The following is a 22,946-nucleotide window of genomic DNA, read 5'->3' as shown; positions in this document are numbered from 1 at the left end:
AGTAAGCATCCTATAGGTCCAGAGACAACAACCAATCCTGAAGTTGAAGGGCCCGGAGGACTTGAGAAAGAGTGCCCATCTTGAACTTGTCCTTCCTGAGAAGTTTGTTCAACCAACTCAAGTCCAAGATGGGTCTCAATCCCCAGGCTTTCTTTAGAATCAAAAAGTATGGGGAATACCATCCCTTGTTCCTCTCAGCTACAGGCACCAGTTCTATAGCGCCTTTCTCCAGCAGGGTCAAGATTTCCTGCACAAGGAGCAGATCTGAAGCTTCAAAGAGAGATTCCCTGGTGGATTGTCATGAGGCCGCCTTAGGAAGGGAAGGCAGAAGCCGTGAGCTATTGTATCCAGAACCCACGCATCCAAAGTAATAGCTAGCCATTCTTCGAGATGCTGAGACAGTCTGCCCCCAACCCGCGAACAATGGGACATGGCCTCATGCTTGTTTTGTAGCAGCTGCGGCAGCGCCTGAAGGCAAAGAGGCAGCAGCCTGAGCGGCTTTGGCACCCCTATTTCCCCGACTACCACAGGTACTTTTACGCTGACCCCTCTGACTGGCAGCTCCTCTCGTTCTACCAAAGGAGGTATAAAAGGCAGAGGTTGACGCACAGCTGCGCTCTAAGATTTCACCGCAGCTTTTGAGGTCTGCAACCTCTCAAGGCTCTCGTCAGCCTTGCTGCCAAACAAATGCGCGGCGCCATCAAACCCGACTGAAGGGTATTCACACATGGCATGCTTGAGAGCAAGGAACCCACCCCATTCTCTCCCTCTGGGAATATGCTCAGCCGCTAGAGAAACCACAGAGTGTGTGAAAATCTTGCTAAGGCACAAGTGGAGTTGGCTGACTTCAGCACCATACTCTGCAGAAAACAACTTGCGTGCCCAACTGTCAAGGTATTTGTCGTCCCTATCGGGAGGGATGGTAGGGTACGCCACCTGCTTCGAGGTGGCCGTAGCCGCCTACACCACCAAACTCTCGGGAGTGGAGTGAGAAGAAAGGTAGCTGGGGTTGCTACGGGAAGGGCTGTATTTTTTAGTTAACGATTTCTGAACTGCCAGAAGAGATTCCGGTGACTGCCAAGCAGCCGCCGCCCTTTTCTGCAATGTCAAATGAAAAGGTAACACTGTCAGAGGACCGACCTTGATCCAAAATATCTATTAAGTCATCCTGAACAAAAGCTTCAGGGGGACTGGACCAGTCAAGATACTCAGGGACTCTAGCCATCAGTCTCCTGTAGGATGACTCAGCATGAGCTCCAGGCTCAGGCCTGCCAAATTCCACCTCAGGAGAAGTGTCCAAGCCACTGGCATCATGAAGAGATTGTCTCAATTCTTCCAATTGACTGTATCCAGAAAAGACAGGAGCCACATCAGACTCAATAGGGTCAAAATCGAAGTCTGACCTCTTCTCCTCCTCATAGATATCATCCAGAGAGAGGTAAAAGTCCTGCCTCGGGACAGAAGAGGGTCTGGAGTCCTTAACAGAATGCACAGACTTGGAAGTAGCCTGCCTTGGAGGATCCACAGTAGCGGGGATCTTAATCAGTAAATTCCGGACAAAAAAAGGCGCCAAAGATTTCCACGCCGAGAGCGCTGACAGCTTTGGCATCGATAACGCCACTGAGGCCTGGTGCGATAGGCAACGCTTCGACGTCTGTATCTGACTGACACCTCAAGCCCTTACCAGGTTTCTGCGGTCTCGCTGGGGACGACAAGCGAGACCTGGACCATCCTGAGCCTTGTCCGAACTGGACCTCGAGAATTCCCGATGAGTGGCGCCGAGGACCCGAGCCCGAAGGCGTGCAAGCCACGGATCGTGACCGTTCCTTGCTGGCCTCTTCCGAAGGCGCGGACGGAACTGTGCCCTGGGATTGGAAAATCCCCAGCATCTGCTCCCTGAAGGCAGCCCATTCCTCCGGAGTCGAGGACTTAGTTGGACATGCCACTTTCCTCGCGGCTCCATCCTCCGAGGAGGACTTGGAAGGCACCCGGTGACTGCGCTTCCTTGAATGCCGAGACAATGAGGACAAATGGCAGGAACCACTCCAGGACTGAGATCCCCGGGACCCCTTCCGACGCAGAGTCGCCCCTCAAATCGTCGGTGGACATCCCGTTAGATGTTTTACGGGACTTACTGGGTTTAGAACCCCTACCTACCTGAAACTTTCCCTTACGCTACCGCAAGGCCTTAGTAGTCAGCGACTGGCATTTGAAACAGTCGGTGTCATGACTCTCGCCCAGGCACCACAAACAAATGCGATGCGGGTCGGTAATCGACATCTTAGACTTGCAGTCCCGGCAAGTCTTGAAGCCAGACTGGAATCGGAGGGGTCGAATAATACATATTCACAAGGAATACACGAGGCGCGCCGAGTCTCTGAAGCAAACACAATTGCGGAAAAAACCAGAACTGAGGCTACGGGTGCCGTGCGTCCTATTTACAACATCCGGTGACGTTGCCCTTGATGGAGGCCTTCAAGGGACATCGACTCAATGCCATTGACACAGGACACCCTCTGCTTAAAAGGTTTCCGAAGTACACAACTGTGGACATTACATGTCAAAGATGTGGAATATGTTGGGAGGACAATCCATTTGAAAGGGTCATTTGCATTGGGAATTGTGGAAAAGTTTGCTAGAGCACAGTAGGCTAGTTCGATTACCAGGCAGTGGGCTAGTTCACTAGAATACAGTAGGCTAGTTTACTTGGACTACAGTAGGCTGGTTTACATAAAATACAGTAGGCTAGTCTTCTTTGGGCGCGGTAGGCTAGTCCGGTTTGGGCGCAGTAGGCTAGTTTTCTTGACCTACAGTAGGCTGCTTCACCATAAACTACAGTAGGTTAGTCTGCTTTGGGCGCGGTAGGCTAGTCCGCTTTGGGCACAATAGGCTAGTTTACTTGGGCTACAGTAGGCTGGTTCACAAAATACAGTAGGCTATTCTGCTTTGAGCACAGTATGTTAATGTTAATATTAAAGGACATTTGTACCGTGCACTATCACCACCATAGTGGTCTCCTGGCGCTCTGGCGGCTCTGAAAGAGGGGAAAGGAAGGGTTAGTGGGAGGAAGCAGGACAGGTGCAAGAGGGCAGTGATGTGCTGTTGGCAGCCTCAGCCCGGTGGGTCAATGGCTGGGCCAGGGGTGTTTGCGGCCGGTAGTCTTCGTGTACTATTGTGCAAGTCTGTGTGTTTTGGTTTTGTTGTTGCAATGTAGTGAAGTTTGTGCAGTTTGATTGTGCTGTAGGTTTGTGGTTGTGTTTGGTTTGGCGTTTGGGAGGTGTAAGCTGAGGGGGAAATTGTTAGTGGATTGGTTAGTTGGCATTTCTGTCTCGAAGTGAGGCTCTGGGTTTGTGTAATCGTCCTAGGTGGGGGGTGGGGGCATTTCTGCGCCTCTGTCCTGGTCTGGGCTTGTCTGGTATTCACACTGTCCCGTTCATATCTAACCTTCCTTTCCGTCAACTTCCATCATAAACATGAACCTGAACCTTACCTGGCATCCTTTTCTACTCATACGGCCATTGTACCTGCTAAAGTCCACAACTCAGTCAGAGTGTGATGATTGCTAACATATAGGAACTCTGTGACAGTGTGGAACCTGATAGCAATTATGGGTGAATGAGGAAGTTGGCTCGAATTGGCTGGGGTTGTTGATTCTGTCTTAGTGGGTGCCACTTGTGTTTTGACTTGGCGTTGCCCGTCTAGTTGTAGTGTGAGTTTTAGTCGGTTCTGGGTAGTTAGGGTAACTAGTAGGCTAGTTTACTTGGGCTACAGTAGGCTGGTTCACATAAAATACAGTAGGCTAGTCTGGTTTGGGCGCAGTAGGCTAGTTCCTTTTGGAGACAGAGGGCTAGATCAATGCATGCAAAATATGCTAGTTTGTTTTGGAGCAGTAGGTGGGCATACTGAGCGAGAGATAAAGCAGTGGACTAGATTGCCATGATTACTGTGGAATAGAGTGGTGCATGCGCACTACACGCAGACAGTTTTCCACACATTGTGTCTGAATGACCAGGCTACCTGCTGTCCAGTGGTCGAGCTTGACGGTACAAATGTCAGTGGAGGGGGCATGTATCGGTAGGAGTGCATAAATGGCCAATGGTAGATCTCAGTGTAGCCGGTCTGCAGCTATCTGGCGCTGTGGTGACTAGCGAAAGAGTAGTGGTTGCATGGAACAGAGTCAGGATCTTAGCGGGGCAAAGCATGTGGCAGGACAGATTGTATACACAGGTATAGTATGGCAGAACTTACCCCACAAGGAGGGAGCTTGCTGCTCTCAGCGGCGAATAGAGGCAAACAGGGTCATTCATAATCTGAGGGAAGCATTGTACTTCGGCTTAGCACGTCTGCCAGAGAATCTACTTCCCCTGGAACATGATGAGCCACTAGGAACATGATGTGATATAGTGCCCACAGCCATATGGTCTGGACTAGTTTGGACAGCCCTGGAGAACAGGTTCCTCCCAGTTTGTTGATATAAAACATAGCTTTGGTGCTGTTCGTGAGGACTAGGAATGTTCGTGATCTAGCCGAGTCTTGAAGGGTTGAAGTGCCTTGAGAACTGCTAGAAGTTCCAGAAGGTTGACGTGTTTCTGTGTCAGTGCCTGTGTCCGCAGGCCGTGAGCAGTATGGTAAAGGAAGTGAGCGCAGCACCCAGTCATAGACGTGTGTTGAGAGTGGCTTTGATCGCTGGTGTGTGGAAAGGTTGACCCTTTAGCAGATTGCCTCTGTTCCACCACTGAAGCAACTGAACCAGAGGTTGCTAAACCACCACTAGATCGTCCCACAACCTGCATGACTGACCACTGTTTCGCTAGCCTCTCTGCCATTGGACGCAGGCGCAGTCTGGTATGAGGCACTAGGTAGATGCAGGAAGCCATCATTCCTAGCAAGCGCATTGCCTTTCGTACCGTCACCTGACTGCAGTGTTTGAAATGGCATGTTTTGGACCCTGTCCTCAGAGAGTTAGACTAGCCCAATGTCGGTTTTGATAAGTGCACCCAGAAATTGCTTTACTTGGCTGGGCACTGGACTGGACTTCTCGTTTACGGAGAAGCCCAACTGGAACAGCAGGTTGATTATTTGCTGCGTGTTTTGAAGGCACCTCTGGGGAGAATCCCTGGTATTTAGCAAGTCATCTATGCAAGGGTACACTGGAATGGCCGGTCTTCGCAAGTGTGCGGCTACCACTGCTAGGACCTTTGTGAAAACCCTGGGGGCTGATGCAATGCCGAATGGTAGCACTTTGAATTGGTAGCGCTTGTCTCCCAATTTGAATCAGAGGTATTTTTTGTGCGCTGGCAACATTGAAACATGAAAGTATGCATCTTTCATGTCCAATGTCGCCATTTAATCCCCTATCTTTAATAGTGGGACGACTTCCTGTAATGTTGTCATCCTGAATTCTTGAGGTTTGACATGTGTTTGCAGGGCACAGGTCCAGCACTGGGCGCATTGCTAGATCTTTCTTTGGAACAGGGAAGTATATTGAATACCTTGATTTTGTTCCATGAAGGGCACCAGCTCGATGGCTACTTTCTGTAATAGAATTTGGATCTCCTCCTTGAGGATGTCGGGGTGGGCTGAGGACATGAGTCCTACTCGAGGTGGATGGTGGCAAGGTGTTTCGAGGAACTCCGCGTATCCTCTGGTCACTGTATGTAAAACCCAGCGGTCCGACGTTATTCCCTCCCATTGCTGGCGCAGTGTGTTATGCGTCCCACGACTAGGGACGCATGGGAAGGAACGATCGACATCATTTGGTGGCAGGGGCTGCTGTGCCTCGAGAGGCTAAAAGCCCTGCCTCGTCCTGTCCATCGGTGAAACCCACGCTGCTGTTATTGGTAGGACGTCTGAATTTGTGGTCGGTAGGAGGCACCAGACATGCTTGCTCTGGCTTGGCCTTTTTTTCCTAAGCCTCAACTCCCCTTGGGACAAAGGGTTTATTGGAAATTTGACCAAATGTCTTGATGGTCTCATGTCCCTTCTTGGCCGTCTCCAGCTGGTAGTCCTCCTCGATTGGCAGAACAACCAGGGTATGCAAAGCAGAGGGGGGTCTGGGAAACTCTCTATCAGCACAAACACAGACCATTGACTTGTTCCTGGGTGGGTGGCCCCTAGGAGAGTCTCAACCAAGTCTTTAGCTCACTGTTCTTTTCACAGAGAAGAAATTTCCCCACATATCAGTCTTTGTCCTGCCCAGCGGCAGTCCAGCACCAAAATGCCAGGCAATTCTCATCTGAACAAGAGTACCACAGCAACCCCATACACGCGTTTCAGCATAGTTGGGCATAATCAGTGAGGTGAAGCTGTGCCTCTCTAAGAGCAGTGAGCAAGGGGTCCACATCTGGCTTCCACTGGTAACTTAGGGTGAGACCCAAAGTTACTTGGTATGCGAAACAGAGGGGGGTCTGGGAAACTCTCTACCAGCACGAACACAGCCCATTGACTTGTTCTTGGGTGGATGGCCCCTGGGAGAGTCACAACCAAGTCTTTAGCTCACTGTTCTTAAGGAGGCGCAGCTTCACCTCACTGATGATGCCCAACAAGGCTGAAACACGTGTATGGGGTTGCTGTTGATTCTCTTGTTCAGAGGAGAGTTGCCTAGTATTTCGGTGCTGGACTGCCCCTGGGCAGGACAAAGACTGATATGCAGGGAAATTTCTTCGCTGTGAAAGAGACAGTGAGCTAAAGACTTGGTAGAGTCTCTCCCAGGGGTTACTCACCCAAGAACAGGGCAATGGGCTATGTTCGTGCTAGTAGAGAGATTCACAGACCATTCCCCTCCCCCCCCCCCCCCGTTTTGCATAATAACCAGGGTAGCCGGTGTCTCTGGCTTAAATCCCCGAGTCCATAAGCCAGGAAGGTCTTAAGAAGGGTTCCCTCTACAATTACTCTTCATGGGGTGCCTGCAGAGTCCAAGACATTCTTCAGGATGTTTTGGGAGACTTGTTTTCCCTCGGTGGTGACTTTAAGAAGATGCGATTGTGCCGGTTCTGGTACCGAGTCCATATGTGGCGAGACCTCATCCCACTGGGTGCTGCTGTAGCTGCCAAACAAAGCGGTTTGGTTTGCTATCCTGGTAAGGTGGTTGCAATATGTTTTTCCAGCATGTACAAATGTTTGCACTCCTTGTAAGTCGGTGTCTCGGAGGTTGAGCGGGGGACACCAACTCTCTTATGTGTAGTGATCACCACCAGGCAGTCCGGTGTAACGTGGTCCCTAATGTAGAGGGGGATCTAAACGAGGGTGCGTAAAGGATTTTTTCCACCTGTGGGTAGTAAGGGAGGGGGTAGACCTTGATGGGGAGACCCTCTTTTTAATGGACTCCAGAAGAGGTATAGCTTGGCGAACGCGTTTCTTCACATTGAGGATATCCTCAACAAAGTTAGTCCCTGCAGGGCTGGATTCGTCAGTTTTTATGCCAAAGTGGTGAGCAGCTTTTTTCTGCAGCTCATTGTAGAGAGGCTGGTCTGCAATGGGAAAAGAGTGACCGCCCTCAACCACCCAAGGGTCAACAAACATGAGGACCGGGACATCCTGGTCCTGCAAGTAGGTATCATCACCATCCTAACCAGGGTGGTCTTGATCATCTACCCAGATGTCATGGCCCATTCTGTGAACTGAATGTCCCCATAAAAAGAACCTTGTGAGGGCTCCCCGGGTGGCAGGGCTGGGGCAGGATGTTAAGGTGCCACTGCACTGTAGGAGGTGCAGGAGGCTGCTCAATAGGCTTCGTAGGAGTGGGCAACTTGCTCAAAGTCCACGAAGAATTAGATTTTACCAGTGGTGTCCGTCAACTGTGACTGGGTACAGGGTGTAGCAGACAGAATGGAGGTTGGTGCCAAAGAAGTGACCTTTGGCGCAGGAGGTGCTTCTGCCGGACAAGGGGCTCTGGGTGTGTCTTTGGGGCTCTCCCTAGGGTGCTTCTTGTTGAGGGCGGAAGCTAGAGGTGACTATTCTGCTTCATATTCTCCAGTGGTCTGATCGGCCCGTTTACCATGAGCAGTGGGCTCCCTATGGTGTTTTCCCGATTGTGCTCGATCTTTTTCGACAGCTATTTCAGCGTCTCCGCCTCAGCTGCCGAGCAGCGTTTATGCACACATTTCGCCAGAGTGTGTGCATGATCGCCATGTGGAAAACGCTTAAGCGGAACCACAGTGGGCGCCGTTGGCATGATGTCGTTGGGCCCGGAGGAGATGTGCGCGGCCCTTTGTCGACAAAGTCGTCAAGGGATGGCTTGGGGGGTGTGCTTGTGGGAAGAGGTGTGCTGGTACGACAGCATCACCCAGAGGCCTTCCTCATACCAGCGTGCTGCCACTGCCTATCGTGGCTGGGGACAGGAGTGTGGGAACTGGAGAGTTCTATGGTAGTGTCTTCGAGCTCCGAATCAGTCTCAGCTGCCTTGGCCTTCGTGGTCTGACTGAGATCCCGGCAGCGGTTTCCAACTCTGCAGACAAGGCATATGCCGTCCACCTTTAGGTCCTGCGCTCCTTTAGGGTCTTAGGCCTAAAGAGCTTGCATGCAGCACAACGGGATTCGAGATGATCACGTGGAAGGCAGTGGTTACAAACTAGGTCTACCCACAAGAATTTCCTGTTGCACTTACGGCAACACTTAAAGGGAGTAGCCTCCAAAATGGAAGGCAGACAGGGGCAGCAAGACGAAGGTAGGAACAAGTTACTTACCTGTAACTGTTCTTCTCCAGCATGAGTCTGGCATGGATTCACATGCTCATGAATATAGTCGGTCCGATAGCACAGTGAGTAGGGCGCTCGCTATAACATCTGTGCAGAGCCTGATGACGCACGTTCGAATCCTGGCAGGGCCAAACTCAACCTTTCATCCTTCCAAGGTTGATAAATGAGCACCACACGCAGCGGGTAATAATAAGCAGCGCTCTGATACCTGAGGGTTCGTAGCGCTATATAAATGTTAAATTATAAATGCTAAATTATTATTATTCCCTGTCGTCAGGCTGGGAATCCTCTGTAAAACAAAAAACTGTTTGTTTTGTTTCCAAACGGTCTTTCTCCTATGAGGGGCAGGCGGGAGGATTCGCATTTGAATCCATGCCAGACCCATGCTGGAGAACAGCAGTTACAAATAAATAATTTGTTACTTCTCCAGCATGGGGTCTGGCATGGATTCACATGCTCATGAATAAAGAATACATAGCAGTACACACACGCACAACGACGGGAGGTGGCAAGGCTCAACAGAAGCATCTCTTACCTCCTCACCAGGCTCACCTTTAAGCGAACAGGTTGCGCAGCACTGCTTGGCCAACTCTGGACTCCTCGTTGGAATACCTGCCGACGCGGTAGAATCTCATGAAGGTGTGCGCTGACCTCCACGTAGCAGCCCTACAGATGTCCAGCAGGGGCACACCAGACAGTAACGCTGTAGTAGCAGCGATCACTCTGGTGGAATGTGCTCTCGGACGGCTAGGCAGCAGTCGGTTTGCCAACCGGTGACAGTGAGTGATACAGCCGGAGAGCCACCTGGAAATGGAAGCTTTGGACAGGGCCTTTCCTAAGTTCACAAAAAGCTGATATGTCTTCTGGAAACTTTGTGCGGGCCACATAAAACTTCAGTGCTCTAGCCACATCCAGCGAGTGCAAAGTCCTTTCAGCCGGCGACGAAGGCGGCGGAAAAAACACTGGTAACACCAAGGGCTCATTTAGATGAAAGTCTGACAGCACTTTGGGCATGAAGGAGGGATGCATCCACCGCACCACCCTTAAGTTGTGAAAAGTCAAGTAAGGTGGCCAACAGGACAGGGCCTAGATCTCACCCACTCGTGCAGAGGTGATGGCCACGAGAAAAGCTGTCTTCCACGACTGAAACTTGAGTGAACCGAATGCATAGGCTCGAACAAGGCTCCCAAGAGCCTAGTGAGTACCACATTGAGCTTCCCCGGCAGGAACAAGCGGAACAGTCACTTGATGCATTCCTTGACCAACCAGTGCGACCACAAGGAGGGTCGTCCTGGGGATCTGGTGTAGCGGGAAGTAGCCGCTAAATGTATCTTGATGGAGGCGTGAGCCAGCCCTGCTTTAGCCAACAACAGCAAATATGGAAGTACTTGAGGGGCCATGACCCTTAGAGTGGCAATCTTCTGAGAATGGCACCAAATTGCAAATCTCTTCCGTTAGTTTCCCTAGCATTTTAGGGTAGACAACGCCCTGGCCTTGGCGAGTACCTAATTGCAGTCAGCTGGAAGATCGTAACCCGCAAACTCTAATGCTGCAGGAGCCAGGCCTTCAGGTTCAGAGACCCTGGGTCATGGTGCAGAATTCCGCCTCCTTCCCTGGAGAGAAGATCTGCGACCACTGGCAGCATGACTGGAGGGGACGTGAACATGTTGAGATGGTCCTGGTGCCATATCTGTCTCGACCACGCTGGTGCGACGAGTGTCATCCTGCACCGATACAGTCTGAGTTGATTGAGGACTCGAAGAAGCAACGTCAACGGAGGGAACGCATACAGAAACAGGCCGTCCTGGGGGGAATGAGAATGTGTCTCCCGTGCTCTCCGGCTGGGGAAACCTGCTGGCGAAACTCTGGCACTTGGTGTTCGTAGCTGTCGCAAACAGATTGATCTGGGGATTGACCCATTTGTCGAACAGCTTGTCCACTTGGTCCTGCCGAAGCTTCCACTCACGGCAAGAGTGTAGCTCCCTGCTGAGATAGTCGGCAACAGTGTTCTTTACTCCTGCAAGGGGGAAAGTAATGAGGAACATCCGTTGGGCGACGCCCCAGTGCCACAAGTCCTGCGTCTCACTGGAGAGAGCCGGGGATCTGGTGCACCCCCTGCTTCCGGATGTAAATCATTGTGGTGGTATTGTCCGTGAATACGCTCACCAGTTTGCCCTTGAGGGACAGCAGAAACGACTTGAGGGCCCAAAAGACCACCTGTAGCTCCAGTATGGTGTAGCTTGTTCTCTTTCAGCAGCCACAGGCCTCTGGCATGAAGACGTCTGGTGTGGGCTCTCCATCCTTCCAGAAGCGCATCCGTCGTGACCGTCTCCTGGTATGGGGGCTCTGGAAATCTCTGCCTCCAGCGATATTGGAGCGCATGCCCCACCATCTGATAGCTTGTTGGAACTTAGCGAGCACAATCCTGTCCTGGAAGCTTCCAGACACCTGGACCCAACGGGTGTCAAGAAACTCCTGCAGCAGCTGCATTCGCAACCCGCATAGCCAAATCTGGTATTTGCACAACGACATGCCGAGCAGTGACTTGATGGTCCTCACTGTGGTAATCTTCAGTGCCAACAGTCTTTGCACCTTGCTCAGGATGACCGATATCCTTTCCTCCAACTGTGACACCAGGCATGACACCATGTTGAGCTTCGATACCAGGAAGAGCGTCCTGCGATGGAGTTGAGCAGGATTTTGCATAATTGACTGAGAACCCCAAGATCCTTCAGCAGACAGACGGTCCGCTCCGTGAAGTCGACGGTGCCATCCCTTGACTTGGGCCGGATGAGCCAGTCGTCCAGGTAGGGGTAAAGGTGGATCCCTTGTAGTCGCAGATGGGCTGCCACCGGCGCCAAGCACTTGAAGACTCTGGGCGCCGACTTCAGACCGAAGGGAAGTGCCTTGAACTAATTATGCTTCCTTTGAACAACGAGGCACAGAAACTTGCTCTGTCCTTTGTGTATGGGGACGTGGAAGTACGCATACTCCAGATCCAACGACGACAGGAAGTCTCCCTCCTTCAGCTGGCCAAGCATGTGCTGCCACGTGACCATTCTGAACTTCTGGGACTTTATGTATTTGTTGAGCCATCATAGGTCGAGAATGGGCCTCCAGCCCCCATTTCTTATAAGAAAGTATCTAGAGTATACTCCGGCGACCCAGAGTCGCCGTGGAAGCAGCTCTGTCACCCCTTTTCGTAACATGGCCCGAACCTCCATCAGCAACTGAGGGATGTGGTTTTCCTGCCAGGCCACTGGTGGTATTCGCAGACACTTCCGTTGGAATTCTAAGGTGTGTCTGTGGGCGAGAGCATCCAGCACCCATTGTCGGTGAAGATTGTCTCCCACATGCAGACCAAGTTCACCAGCTAGCCTCCCACCAGGGTGCACGGACGGGGTCCAAACTCCTGGCCGGTTCAATATTGCTTGGTTGTCGATGGGCCGCTTGCGGCCCCTGATGTCTGCGCCCGAAGGCCTTTTGAGCGACCCCTGTTGGCTTCCAGGGTCGAGGAACGGGAGGGCTGGCAGTAAGAGGACGAGCCCCCGAACCCTTTCGAAGAGCGGAGAGACTTCCCCTCCTGATGGTCGTGCTGTCTCTATGTCAGTCTTAATGGCCTGGAGAGCTTTGTCCACAGCCTTCAGGAACAGGTTGCCCCCGTCAAAGGGCATGTCCAAAACCCTCGTCTGGACCTCCTGCCTAAAGTTGGTGGCCTTGAGCCAGCCCAGACGACAAAGAGACTCCAATCCCCATCTGGCGATGGGTGGCACAGCGGGGTCACGTGCCTCTTACTCTTCTTGGCCAGTGGTTCCCCCAGCGTCAACGGGGCAGCTGGTACTGGCGCCACGGGAGGAGCAGGCGGTGGGGTCGTGAGCATCCTCCTCTGTATCTCAGACACCAGCATGTGGAGCGTCGAGAGGATGTCCAAGGAAAAGTCTCTAGGCAGTATGTGGAGTGTAAGGGGGCGGGTAGGTTCCGGGCCCTAGTCGTCCTGGGGCCCCTAGTCATTGTCCCCATAGATGGTAACCCTGTCGTTGCCCCAGTCGTGGGGCGAGTCCCCAGCGTTTCCCTCACTGTCATCGCCCACTGGACGGTGTGGACGGAGATGATCTCATCCTCCTCAGCCGAAGAAACGTCTGTACCCTGGAGGCCTTCAACGCCTCCCCCCTTTCTTCGGGTCCAGAGGAGCCGGTCTCAGGCTGAGGTCTGGTATCCTCTTCTCCGGTGTTTTCTCAGTGGGCTTGCTCAAAGCTTCCCTACTGGGAGGAAGAGATAACCTGGCACTCGTCGCGGCACCCAGTGGGTCCACCCGTATGGCCTTCGAAAGCGCTGCCACCACCACCGAGGGAGGGCGACAATTTTGACTGCTGCACCTGGGCCTACATGGTAAGGCTGGGTCCCGTGTCCGGTTTGGCCTTCTACTTCTTGGCCGTGCCGGACGCCTTATCTACCTTGGTCTTCCCCGTCGTGGGTGGGTCGTACACTGCACCCTGCCTGGCCTTCTCTTGCTTGGCCTTCTCCAGGTTTTCCCTCAGCTTCCCTGGGTTAGCTGACTTCCTCTTGGAGGACGATCCAGAGTGGTGGCTGGAGATAGAAGCCAATGGGGATGGCGATCACGCCCGGACTGTCGTGGGACCCGCAGCAGCGGCGACTCTGAACGGAAGCGGACTTGCGGTGCTTGGCCTTGGGGGTGGAGCACCCTCAAAGGATTTAGAAGCCCGCTCAGTTTTGCCGGATCAGGGAGAGGCATGCCCTTGGGTCCCACCCGGGGTAGAGGTCATGGCCTGCAGCCACGACTCCAATCGTTAGTGTCGATCCTTCAAAGAGCGCCTCGCGAAGCCACGGCAAATCTCACAATCCACCTCCTTATACGTCGGGTGCAGGCAGTACAGGCCCTGGGAAGGCTTGTCGTCCATATACACATTCCTCAAAGCGCAGTCTGAACAAAGCGCTGTCCTTCTCGTCCCGACGATCCACGTGGTGTAGGCCTGAAGAATCTTCTGGAAGCCTCCATGAAGAGCACTCGACGAAAAGAGCCCTTGAGGGACACCGAAAAAATAAAAATAAATAACCGGGTCCACGTTAGTCGGAAGGATGATTGATGGAGCACAGGAGCTCGATTGACCGTAAAATAGAGTTTAACTCTCAAAAAGCAAAAAACGCAGCTAAACAATCTCGAAGAGCAAAGCACGAGGACTCCCAACACTTGAACGTGCAGTAAAAATCTGAAGATAGCTGCCAGAGGAGGGGCTTAGTTAGAGGGCAGTCATTAGCTGGGGGCAGTCATTAGCTGGGGGCAGTATTACCCAGAGCTCAGTGATTGGTTTATAGGAGAAAGACCGTTTGGAAAATAAACAAACTGTTTTTTCTTTTACCGATGATTCCCAGCCTGACAACAGGGAATATTCATGAGCATGTGAATCCATGCCAGACCCCATGCTGGAGAAGTAGGGGTATGAAATGGGGATATGCATTCTCTGAATAACGAAACACCAGTCACCCCCTGCCCCCCAACTCACCCTACTGGTTAGGCCGAAGCCCGTTAATGGAGCAGACGACTGGTTTGGAAGCCGGGATCAGCTGTCGAGAAGCTCCGGGTATCAGCTGCCGAATTATTGTGTTGATCGCAAATGACGTGAGACATTTTTGGAAGCATTTGAACTCTGATGAATCCCCTGGCATTTTTGCTGAATCCGTCATCCCGGGGGACTCATCTACAGGCCAGCCACCAGCTTCCAGCTACCCTCAATGCAGACAGGAAGCAGGGAGAGCTTCCTGGTACCCGTCATGCGCAGTGGATCCAGAGTACCTGCATCGAACGTCAACCAGAATAGAAATATTTTATTTCTGAAGTCACTATTTCTGTTCCGGTTAACATAGTAACCCCCCCATATCACCTAGGACACGGTGAGCTATTTTATGAGGGTGTGAAAAAAGCAGGACAGAGCAAGGACAAAAAGAAAATTACCTGGACGCAAGTCCAGCAAACTGTACAAATATACATTCATTGTTACACAGCATTGTAGGGAGTGGCGAGTGGGTGTGGAGAGCTTTCCATTTGGCCAGTAGGTGACATTTAAGCAGTTCGGCTGGCTTGATTAGGAAAGATTTTCTTTTTGGTACTCCATCTATAGAACCACCCACAATGTTTGGCTGTTTCGACCTGTCCTTACTTTTGAAGAGAAGTGAAATCTTTTTACTTCACTTGCCTTGCTAAACTCATCCGTTTTGGGGACGTCAACCAGTCCCTAACCATCAGTGCAGGAGAACCGTGTTCTCTATTGTGAAATTCCTGGTTGGTTTTACTCTGTACACATCACCTTACAGTGAGGTGTGGTTTGGACACTTTGCCCTGAACCTTTTGCCTGTCCTTGGCCCATTTTGGATTTTGATCTTCTTCCTGCCGTCTCCAGGTTGAATTGGCCATATCTGGTAAGCCCTTTCCTGGGTAAAGAGGCAGTGCATCTTTGTGGCGTGATGTGGAGGCTTGTACGTCTGGTCTACATCCATGCCAATGAGTGTCTGTTGCTGGGCAGATGTGGTGGCCGGAGGATGTCCATAATTGGACAGCCCTAGCCAGTTTTAATGGTGCAGATCCTTACCGTTGGTGGGCATGGAGACTTCAGCTTGAATACTGGATTAAAAAATACATTTAAAAAAAGTCACTTTTGCAGCCATCCATCAGATAGTCATTGGAGCCAAGACCTATACCAAAAGGAGCTTCTTGCTGAAGATCTGGAATGCCTCGTTGCAGCCATCCGAATTGCATTCAAACATACCGGCAAGGCCCTACTCCTACTGTGATCTCCAGAAGGCAGTCATGGGTGCTTCGCCCCTTGGACCAGTGGCAACAACCAGTCTCAACCTCTGCTTGTGGATTCTGCCTTTGGAAATGTCCCAGAATCATCCTGTGGGCTGACCAGCTTCCTAGTTGCATTGGTCATCATCCGGAATGCAGACTTGTGACACTGAAAACCCTATACTTTTGGAACAAGAGGCCTCTACCTGCAGTTGCCGCTCTCCAACAGGTAGAAGTGCAACCCAGGACCAGCTTCTTTGTTTCCACTACAAGACTCGACTTCAGCTATGGTTTGCAGTGGCCATTGCAGATCTCCATGTGCATCGCCTCCTGGGGTTCTTCTGAGGTGGTGAACAAAGTGGTGGGTCTTTCATCGGGCCAGGGTTGTCCAGCTCTCCAGTGCCAGAAAAAGTCTTGCCAGTGCGCTGAACCATCAACTAGCTAGACCAAAATACAGATGCCAAATGTGACCGCTGCACCAGTGACCCATAGACCGCCTCCAACAGAACCAAAATAGGGCATGGGGGCTAACAATTTTAGGAGCCCCTGAATTGGTCTGAGCGAATCGTAGGAGAAGAAAGACCTTCTCTTGGCTGAATTGAAGTTGATTAAATTAGTGCTGGGGTCAGGTAGAGTTAGTTTTGGACCAAGGGCCTTTATACTTTGGGACTTCCTGATGACCGACAAGCACCCTTAGTTTCATTGGATAGGCAGCAATAGGGAAATATAGGCCTTCACATATAATTTCCTTAAGTTCATAATGTCCTCAATGCGTCCGACTCCTCCTTCCCACCCGCCACAGTACTCTGAGTTCAATTCATTGTCTTCCGATGCCATCCAATCATCTGGGCTCTTTACAGTTTTTCCATCTGAGCTTGGATTCTTACAGTTTCTCTAGAGGTCTCTCGTTCAAGCTTTTCTCTGGATTCCTTGCGTCTCTGAAGGTTTTTATTGAAACCTAGTGTAGCTTGAACTTCTTAGAATCTTCTTCAGGCTCTGGGGAATGGGTTTTTCTCCCGGCTTCATTTAAGGTCCTTCAAGGCAGCTGATGTTCTTTTACCTCCAACCATGTACAAGCTCTATTTGGGTCACTGGTTTTCCTCTCCCTGCTCTTCTCCCCTAACACCTCCCCCCCCGAACTCCCCCAAAAGAACGGGAGCAGCCGTTGTAACCTTCTGGTCAGCCCACATCCTCCAGTGATTCCAGCAGTAGCAGTATTCCACTGCTCCACTCAGGCTACCCAGGCTTGCACATCCTTCCTCCAGGCAGCAGCCCCTACAGTACTTCTCTCTGAAGCAATCTCCCCTTTTTATCCAGAGACAAAGAACGTACGTAGGCCTTCTCCAGATCCAAGACACTGAATGAACTTTCCCGGCAGCTTTCATACCCACGAGGCTGTGGAGTAGCTTCTAACACACTCAGATTGGTAATTCCAGACAATCTTGTATTCACTAGTGGGATGGGTTGTTCATCTCTGAAATATTTTATCTAGTTATGGGACTGTTAACAATAATTAGGAATCTATGTATTGTGTGATGGCTTATATTGTATATAATCAGACATTTTTAGGTTTCATAAGAGTCTGGTTGCAGAGCCTCATTGGAACTCTGTTGTGTAATTTCTGCACCATTCTGGAGTTTCCCCGGGTCAAGGTTCCTGAAGTAACAAGTGCTCACACATTATTTCTTCATGTTTCGGCTCTGTTGAGCACTTTCAGTGGTATACTGCTGTTTCCCCGGGTGGTGGTTCCTGAAGATAGAAATTAAGCATGAGCGCTCCTATTTTCAGGAACCATCACCCGGGGAAACCGCAGTATGCCACATAAAATGCCCAACAGAACTGGCACGTGACAAAATAAAGCAGCACTCCATGTGTCTGCTCACTTTTCTGTGGTATTTGGGAACATGCCCTGCTGGTCTGCCACGTCTTGTACACAGCAGGTTTGTGAATGCTGTAGGTTTGCAGTTTTTTGGCAGCGAGTGTAGGATTTGCCACTGTCCACATGGCTTGATCTGTGGGCCGCCCAGTTCATAGCAGCTCAGTCCCCTCAGGATGGGCAGTGGGTTCAACTCGCCACAGGGAAAAAAACAAAGTTCCAGTGGGACCAGTTAAGAGTTAAGTACCTGGGAAGGAAGTGAAGACAGTCCAACTTCCCCAACGGAAGAAGGCGCCAAAGCCATTAGGTAGATCTTTTACAAAACCTTGTTCTGTCATTATCTAAAGGGTTTCGCCCACTACCCCAAACAGGATGCTGCAACGTTCTGCTAAATGACGTACCCCAGGGAAGGAATATTAGACCTGAACGTGACCACTCAAAAAGGTCAGGTAAAGGTAGTTGCAATCCTAGGAGTTTACACCCCTTCAATTCCTATGTAAGCAGGGAGGCTACAAGATGGAGATGCTGTCTTAGCCCTGCACTCAACATTGAAGAAAAACAACCTGCAGGAAAGCAGGGGTACTACAAACAACTAATGAAACATTTGATCCAGTCACAGGAGGTCCAGGCATCATGAGTGCAGCGTCATTTCTTTCTGTGTCAGTACTGGATCAGGCCTGCGACGGTTCCATCCTCTCACCTGACAATAGGTGTTAGTGACCCATCAGATGGACAGGTCACAATACGATGAAGAAAGACCACTCCCACCATGTTGGAGGACCTGTAGGGCACTACAAGCATGTCAAGAGGCTTTGGTGAGCCTGCACAGGGTCAGGCAGGCTCCAGGTCATAAGCAGTAGAAGACAGGCCACAGGCAAGCCCCTCTTCATGTTGGGGGCAGAAGGGCAACAGAGGATCGCCTGGGCAGGGGGTCCTTGGGGACTGAGGGGGGGGGGGGGGGGAGGAAGAGCCCTCGGGCGAGACACTGTATCCCCTTTTTTCTGACACACCCTTACCAGACATCCCCTCTGTCTTTGTAGAATATTGTCAGCAGAGTGCCGTCATACCCCAACTCTTTACCCTAGAAAAGGGAAAGAAAATACCATGGGAAACCAAACCATCTTTTAACTCTTAAAAGTAACCTAGTTACCTCCCCCCTCAAAACTCAGCAGACATTTAATACATCCACCTTTTTTCTCCCTAGAAAACTACAAAACCCAGAATTCTTATTTTCCAAGATATCCTTTCTTTTCTGACATGTTCGCACACAAGTTACCTACAGTCACAAAAGGAAACCACAACGCCCCAACATTCCCTTTACCCATTAAGTTACCCACATACTGCGAAAAGGAAGAAACATTCAAGAAGAATGAAAATTACCCATAGGAATCAATGCTCCAGGGATTCCTATGAGCAGTCGTCATTTTGTCCCGATAAGGAGGCCAGAAAAAGTCAGGCAGGGCTGGGCAATTGCTCACACCTGACTTCATTTAACACTTGCTGTCCGTTTAAAAGGTGGAAACACACAGGCACACACTGAGCGAGCTGGAGTTGCTGAATGGTGCAGAGAGGCTGAGAGAAGAGAACTTTAGCTGGAGAGACCCTGGAAGGCTTGAAGAAAAAAAAAAAAAGACTCTGGGCCTGTGAGCACAGGGGAGGCTGTAGTGTTGCGAGGGAGTTCTAAATCAAGGGAGCCAAACCAGGGGCAGCTGGGGGTTACCTGGCACTGGCCAAACCAGAGCTCCTCCCCTGGGCAAAACCAGGCCTTTGAGGGGCAGGGGGCGAGACCCTGACCTCAACAAGTTATCCCCTTTACCTCCTGCAGCTCCCAAAACCCCAGAATGCTGTATAGGGGAGCTGGCGAAGTGGGAGCCAAATAAGAAAAGTGCATTCTGGGACATGAAGTCCAAAGACTTTAAAAATGTGTGAATCAAGAGGGGTCCAAGCCCTGCTGAGGGACACCCCTGAGAGGACAAAGCGAAAGAACAATGCCTCCAGCATTGCATTCCAAAGACAACAGCAGCAGCTGTGATCGTCTTTGGCTCCCATATCAGGGATACAAACAAAGAAACCAACACAGCCGGTGAGTTGAAGCGAACAAGTGACGAAGAATAGCGATACAGTAGAACAAAGTGGGCCGGCATAGCGACAGTGCCCAGTCGAAAGTCTGTTGAGCGAGTACTAATGTGAGTCTCAAGGATATGAACTGTGTTTAGTTTCAAGGCAAGAAAAGCCTAAGGAAAGTGAATTACGTCGAATTGCAAAGTGCAAGGTCCAAGCCAGACTGAGGGAGACCTGTAGTGAACTTTGAGAAAGTCGAAGTGGTCCTGCGGAGGTCTATAGTAAAAGCCTCACAAATTGGAAAGTCTTCGACATCAGGAAAAGGTCTGAGCCCTTCTGAGGGAGACCAGAAGTGCGATAAGTTAGAGGAAGGGAACCCCTAACGAATGTTAATTGAGCTTGGTGGGAAGGGAACCCCTGCAAGTGCAGGTACTTGTTCGAGAGGTCCCAGCCCAGTTGAGGGAGACCTATCCAAGCTTTTTTTTTTTTTTTTTTTAACTGTGAAAGTACTTTTGGAACGCTGGAAAAGCGACTTAAACGTGGAAGGCCAGGAAGGCCTCGATCCATGTTTTGAACTGCCTTTATTTTGAGAACCTGAGCCAGAGTGCATCATCCTCTCTGCAGGGCCACCTTACTCTATGCTGGAGAACTTGGTCAATGCTTGTCCACAGCATCATGGGCGTCTTCATTCTTCGCACTCTGAAAATGTCCTCAACAGCCATCCGTCAGTGCATGGGGGTGCCAACGTTGCAGACAAAGCATTGGGTGACCATCAAATGTTTGAAAGTAGTTGGGTGTGTGTTTAGAGAGTGGGGCTTGGTGGGCTTAAAAGACTCCTGCTGCTCGTTGAAGGGACTGAAGCTCGGAGCCTGAATGTTTCCAATCGATCAGACACAAAAGCATTGCCGCTCCAGAAACAAATGTCACTGCAAATCACCTTCCATCTGATGCAGCATAAACAGATGGGTCACCTCACCGGCCCAAGGCCCCGTTCCCTGAAGCTTCTGGTCAGGTCACAGACCTTAACCACGTCTGGCTTTATAAATGGATTTTTTTTTTAAAAAAAATGCTTTTAGTTGGGAGCTATCCTGGAGTGTTAGGAGCTATTCTGGAGTGCGTTCAATCAGTCCAAAGGTTCATAATCATTTGCTGAGGCACCCATGTTGCTCATGCTAAGGGATCAAATGACTATTAACGCAGTAATATAGCTACACAGCAGTGCAAAAAAGAAAAGAGAGGTCACCATACTGCTACACTTGCACAATGGGTGAGAAAAGTCACACAAAATGGGGCACTTTCGCAGTACTTATGCTGTGGTAGCATTATGGGACTATTTTTAATATCGTGGGAACTTGAAGCACCAGGGCAGTATCTTGCACACATCTGTACTCCAGACTCTTGAGCAATAGCACAAAATCCAGGTCTTGAAATGGTTATCGGATAAACTGAAAATATTATGCAGAGATGGTCAAATGCATAAGATTTTGAAGTCCCAGAGCGATCACTGATATGCAAACACTCAGATATGCCATAGATCGGGGGATCAGAACAAAAAACATCTTTTAAATCAGAAACATGCTGGTACCTAAAAAAAAGGTATGGTTTTAATGTTAAGTCAATAATTTGTTAGACCAACATCTACTCAAAATGCCAGTCAGCTCCAACATTCACCCAAACATAAAACATAACCTCTACTTCACTACTATTCCAATCAAACCTGCATCAAACTAGTCATTATCCTGTCTTAACAGCCACAACATCAGCTTAAAATATACTCCCAAGCACTGGTCAGTACCAACTTATGTGCAACACTTTGGTCAGTGTACTGAAAACCCTAGTCCGTCCAAATTCACCAACCTGCCAACATATAAGCCCACATGTACGTGGGGGGTCACCCCAAACATAAATAAATAAAAAAATCGAGGCACACATCTACAGTCTATCAGAAGAGATAGAAATGGCTGAAATCTTCTGTCAAGTCCCATTATTCTGCCTATAACCAATTTGTCAGTGCCTGCGAGTGCTTAACCATTCACAACACAGTCATACAAAGCAAGGGTCTTCTGCTTACACATTTCTGCACAATGGTGGCTGCATCATTCTCATAATCTTCTTCTTTAGAGCTGGTAGATCCTGTTCGCACTTGCTGGGTGCTGCCAACATGTAAAATGGCCATACAAGTTGCCACGCTTACACCTGAAAAATGACAAACAAAACTATTGTGTTTAAAATTCTCAATAAAGATTGTACCAACACAGTTAGCAAGATATTCCAAGTGTCCTCAGGAGAGGGTTTAAGGAGATTAAGTGGTTAGTGGTAGGTACGGTTTCACTTAAGTTTAACCTGACTCGAGTGGCAAATAAAGAGGCAGCATTAAGATACAGTGAAGACACACAAAGATGGCAATCCACTCTCTATCCAGCTACTAGCCAGCCATAATGTCACTTGCCACCGCAATTCTATACATACACATCGCTGTTCATAGAGTGTAATTTTTTTATGACTTTGGTTTTATCTACTGTATTCATGTTTTTTGGGGTTTTAATTATTAATGGCGAAATCCAAATCTAATAAAGATATATCACACATTACTTATCTTAATTGTCATATTTCTGATGTTTGAACCTGCTCAGATTCACATGCTGTGTAAGGACATCAGGTGGTAGTCGCTGAGTATTGCACGACTTGAGTTGAAATTCGAATAGGGATGTCGGCTGGGCATGTTTGTAATACTATCCATTGTGTGACGTGAACTGTACCCATGGTCCTTCATGCGTCAAGGTCCCTCAGATTGTTTTGCTTCTGACATGGAGCATGAGTACAGGAAAGTCAAGGTAGCCAAAATAAAGGCGACAGGCACCTATGCATCTTCAACTCCAAATGGGGATGAAGGGTTGGCGCATGTGAATCTAAGCAGATAGAAGCATAAAAAATACAATTACGGTAAGTAATGTATGCCTTCTGAGGCTTGTGAATTTGCTGAGAATCACATGCTGTGCGTAGATTAGCGGGCATTACCTGGAGGAGGAGGTAGGATGTTTAAAGGTACAGCGGCAAAAATATGCCTTAATACCGCTTGACCCACCTGGGAATCTGCTTTTGAGTGTGTGTCTAAGCAGTAGTGTTGTGTAAATGGAACTTCAAGTAGCTGCTTTGCAAATTGCATCCAATGGAACATTTGCAATGAAAGCTAGATTAGCCCCTGTACCTCAAGTAGAGTGGGCTCTAGATGTGAAAGGTAAGGATTTGTTAGATAGTAAATAGGAAACTTGGATGCATTTGACTATCCACTTTGAGATCACAGAACTAGAGACATGATCTCCTTCCCTACTAGCTGCTATGGAAACAAAGAGCTGATCGGTTTTCCATAGTGGTTTAGTTTTGCTTAGGTCGTACATGATATCTCTCCTTATATCCAAAGCATGGAGGCTTCTTTCTGCTGAATTAGTTGGGTTTTGGAAAAAAGCTGGAAGTTCAGTAGATTGGTTAACATGGATCTTTGATAAGAATT

The 22,946-nt window shown here is 49.8% G+C and overlaps 1 protein-coding gene across 6 annotated transcripts in view; it reads right to left on the bottom strand.

The window, feature by feature from the left end:
- UBR4 (ubiquitin protein ligase E3 component n-recognin 4) overlaps window positions 1-22,946 on the bottom strand; it is a 2,945,062-nt gene that overhangs the window by 2,700,149 nt on the left and 221,967 nt on the right. For all 6 annotated transcript variants that reach the window (XM_069611069.1, XM_069611071.1, XM_069611072.1 and 3 more), the window contains exon 9: window positions 21,507-21,631. In XM_069611069.1, coding sequence (XP_069467170.1) covers window positions 21,507-21,631 — 125 coding nt within the window. The remainder of the gene's footprint in view (window positions 1-21,506; window positions 21,632-22,946) is intronic.

This window comes from Ambystoma mexicanum, chromosome 8, assembly GCF_040938575.1.
Source record: "Ambystoma mexicanum isolate Mex_15411 chromosome 8, UKY_AmexF1_1, whole genome shotgun sequence".
NCBI classification, from domain to species: Eukaryota; Metazoa; Chordata; class Amphibia; order Caudata; family Ambystomatidae; genus Ambystoma; species Ambystoma mexicanum.
Note: the sequence above shows the minus strand (reverse complement) of the source record. Positions and strands in the feature narration are given on the sequence as shown.